A 3877-nucleotide genomic window follows, 5' to 3' on the forward strand; every position below is an offset into this window, starting at 1 on the left:
TTCAGTTGCTAAAACCTCTGACTGTTTCAATAAGTGTTAAAGAAAAAGAGGATAAACTGAGAAAACTACTAAAACTGCTTCACATCCATGTGGTTGTGGATCAGATTTATAAGACAGCATAATATCAAAATAGACTGACACTCTGATAGTGCTGCCACATCTAAAACAGTTTGTCTTTTAATCCTTTTCACATGTGCAGTCTCCACGGTGCCAGTTATTTCCTTGAACAGTAATGAGAAGAAAGACTGAAATTTACAGCCTTTCTACATATCAGTGTTTTTTTGGTAATTAGGCAGGTGACCATCAAAAATACATTTAGTGCAAAGACATATACAAAATGTAAATCATCTGGGAAATGCAGATAAATAATAAAACATCATATCCGCTCACATCAATAGACATGTTTTCAGACAACTCCAAATAAAACACAAATTTCAGTAAAAATTAAACATTTTTTTGGACTTATTTTAAAATGGATGTCAAACAATGGGTGTGACACTTAGCTGTGTGTGAAACTATTTTCTGATTGAATAAAACAAAAATTAGTTCCTTTTAAAATAACAACACTATAAATTTTTTTTCGGATTTTGGTCAGTTTGAAACCGTAAATCAGAGGATTCATAATAGGAGGAATTACAAGAACTTCTATTGCTACAAAGTTTTGAAGGGTCCGAGGCAACTCTTTCGAACCCAGTCGCATACTTATAACATCAGTAAGTACTGCCACAACAAAAGTAAATAATGAGATGAGATGTGGGACACATGTTTGCATGAACTTTGCCCTGTTTTCTATAGACTTTACACATGTTTGAATGATATACAGATAGGACCAAACTATAAAAACACCATGAAGCAAATAAATAATTATTGTAATATTTGCAAATATGCCATTAACTATAGTTTGTGCTGGAAAACAAGCGAGTTGAACAATAATCCAGTTCACACAGAAGAGTGTGGAAAGATACGGGCTGCATAACTTCAGTCTGGATGTTAGAAAGGCATTCACAGCCATAATGCAGAAATTTGTGAACCACAAAAAACATGCAAACCTTATGACTCTTTGCTTTGACATGATAGAGTGGTACTTCAGTGGCTGACATATGGCCACATATCTGTCATATGCCATGAGTGCAAGAATTGAGAGTTCGCCGCAGAGAAAAGAATAAATCACCTTAGTCTGAATAAGGCAACCATAATATGAAATGAGATGAACATCAGAGAGGAGATCCCAGAGAAATTTGGGAAAGAAACCTGCTGTTCCATAAAGTGCATTGATGCAAAAGACACAGAGCAGAATATACATTGATTCATGGAGGTTGCTGTCCAAGATGATGATCACAATGAGAGAAACATTTAGCAGGCAAATGATGCAGTAGCAAAACAAACTGAGGAAAAAGAGAACAAACCTGTGACTGACTGTTTCATTGAAACCTGAAAGAAAAAACATTGTTATTACAGAAACATTATTCATTGTGATTGAGAGACCTAAGTGAAGCCTAGTCGCTCACTGTATCTGGTCTCTGTTCTCCTCTCTCCTCTATCAGGTACAGATAACAGCAACACGTGAGCTGGGATTTCAAACCAGCCAATCATTGATCTGGAATGAAAGCTCACAGCTTTGGAAAATCACAGGGGATTTAATATGTATCATGTACTAAACACATAATAAAACAAACCTGCAGGTTCTTGAAAAAGAAATATTCAAACGTTTTACAACTTTATTTAAAAGATGCTTTCTTCATAATACTGTTAGGAATTTCTTACATTTATGCCAATTAAACATATTTGTCCAGGGCTTGTTGTGGTTCTCTTCTGTTTTTCGTTTGTAGTCTTTCGTAGTCCAGTCAGATCATTGTTGCTTCAGTGATAATGATCAGGCTCTCTGACGTTTGCTGAAGTCACTAGAAAGACAGTAAGAAGTTCTTGTGAATGTTGCTTTGTCTTTGCCTCTTAGTAACTCTGTGGAAAAAAGAATTGTTTGCAGCTGTTACCTGCTACTTACCTGTTACTCTGCCGCCTGCTCACTCTCTACCTTTCCTATTCCACAATGGAAAGATTCTATCCCAGGTACCTCTCCAATTTTCTGCAGAGTGATGTAACCTTATCGTTGCACCACGATCACCCCCTGTTCCTCCAGCCCAGAAAAGAGTAAATCAAAAGTTTTTTTGCATAAAACCATGGTCTCAGAGATCAGGTTGTAAATTCTGAGTTGCTGCAGGAACCATAACCTCTGCTGGGCCTTCTTCTGGATAGAGTCTATATGTGGGGACCACTTCAGATCGCGTGGAAAGGTGGGTCCTAGGAATCTGACGTGATCCATGGTAAGTACTCTATTTTTAAGTATAGTTAGGGCGAGTCTGAAGGTTCACTGTCACGTCCACAGTCGGGTCCTGGTGGTTCTGACTGCAACAGTGGAACAGCTGGTCCACATCCTGTCTGTACGTGGACTCGTCTTCATTGTGGATCAGACCAGTGATTACCAGTTTGAAAATCATGCGAACAGATCCATAGAAGATGCCATCAATGTAGCTCTCCACTCTGTGCTGAGCCACCTGGAGCAGTGGCAAAGCTACGTCCGAATGCTCTTTGTGGGTGTTCTCAGAATCTCATCTCTAGTTTGTGGTTCTGTTGGCTTCATCGGGTGATGGCCTTCTGCTTGCTTTGGAACGGTTCACAGCTGAGTTTGAAGCAGTGGGAATGAGAATCAGCACCTCCAAATCTGAGGCCATGGTCCTCAGCCGGAAAAGGGTGGAGGGCCCACTTCAGGTCAGGGACGAGTTCCTGCCCCAAGTGTCATGGCCTGGGGGATCGGCGAGATGCTGATCGGCCTTTTCTGTCTTTTTCTCTCTCTCGTGCTCTCTCTCTCTCCTCCTCTCCATCACCGGGGAAGAACTCATTGTGGGTTCACGCTCTCGGCCCACGCCCACACCCACAGAAAAGAACACATCTGATGCCCATCAAGGTGAACGGCATTTAAGCCAGGAGGTGACTGCTGGTCTTCGCTGGATCTTTGTCTGCCACGCGTCAGTGAAAGTCAAGCTACAGCTCAAGATAAGTCAAGTGTCTTTTGTGAATATCGTTCTCATTCCTGTCTCCTTATCTACAGAGCCCCTGGATTACCTTTCCCGTGTGAATCTGTGTGTCAAGTGTGAAAAGAAGGACTGCTGTCGTGTATGTGGAGAGTTGGAGAGCGAGTGATTTCCCCCTTGGATTTCCCTTGTGTTCAGCTGATTCAGGAGTCCCGCGTTTGAGTCCCCTGCATTGAACCTTAACATAACGATCCAGCCAGAATATGGACTCAGCGGACTCTGCTGCCCAGCAGCACGTCCTCACGGCCAAGGAGGTTTTGGAACGCCACGAACAAATGCTGCAGCTCATCAATCAGCAGTTGGCCGCTCTAACGCAGGCCCTTGCTCAGCGCGTACCCCTGGTAAGCCCAGCAGCCTCTCCTCCCTCTGTCTCCTCACAGTTACCAGCTTCTGAGCCTCCAGCACCCGGGCCTTTGGCTTCGCCTCATCCCACTCGCTTGGAGCCCCTGGCGCGAGCTTTGCCAACACCAGAAACCTTTGCGGGTGAGTTTCACCAGTGTGCCAGTTTTCTGACCCAAATAACAATGCAGTTTAGACAGTTGTGGAGGACATATGAAACTGACGAGGCTAAGATTGCCTTTTTTGTCCAGCTCTTACGCAGACCGGCTTTAAACTGGGCTCAAGCTGTTTTGAAAACTGACGTCAGCATCTCGTACAAGGATTTTCTTGCTAAATTTAAATGTGTGATTGAGAGAGGTACTGGCGCTGATGCAGCATCTCACCATTTACTAAATCTTAAGCAGGGAAGACGAAGTATGGCGGAATACTCCATTTTGTTCTGGACGTTG

The 3877-nt window shown here is 42.7% G+C and overlaps 1 protein-coding gene across 1 annotated transcript; it reads right to left on the reverse strand.

Annotated features, from left to right (window-relative positions):
- Positions 1-499: 499 nt before the first annotated feature.
- On the reverse strand, positions 500-2320 carry LOC143412918 (olfactory receptor 5AR1-like). Its single transcript, XM_076874723.1, has 3 exons — positions 2229-2320; positions 1050-1385; positions 500-701 (listed from the first exon to the last, which is right to left on the reverse strand). The coding sequence occupies exons 1-3, from the start codon at positions 2318-2320 to the stop codon at positions 500-502; spliced, it is 630 nt and encodes a 209-aa protein (XP_076730838.1).
- Between the last annotated feature and the right edge of the window lie 1557 nt (positions 2321-3877).

This window comes from Maylandia zebra, linkage group LG16 (assembly GCF_041146795.1).
Source record: "Maylandia zebra isolate NMK-2024a linkage group LG16, Mzebra_GT3a, whole genome shotgun sequence".
Taxonomy (NCBI): domain Eukaryota; kingdom Metazoa; phylum Chordata; class Actinopteri; order Cichliformes; family Cichlidae; genus Maylandia; species Maylandia zebra.

Excerpts from the sequence above, each read along its gene's own strand:
- LOC143412918 (XM_076874723.1), bottom strand. The coding sequence starts at position 2,320 with ATGGATCACGTCAGATTCCTAGGACCCACCTTTCCACGCGATCTGAAG. Across the intron at positions 1,386-2,228 it reads CAGAAGAAGGCCCAGCAGAG|TTTGTTTTGCTACTGCATCA; the intron begins GTTATGGTTCCT and ends CTTTTTCCTCAG. Across the intron at positions 702-1,049 it reads TCAAAGCAAAGAGTCATAAG|TATGCGACTGGGTTCGAAAG; the intron begins GTTTGCATGTTT and ends TGATGTTATAAG.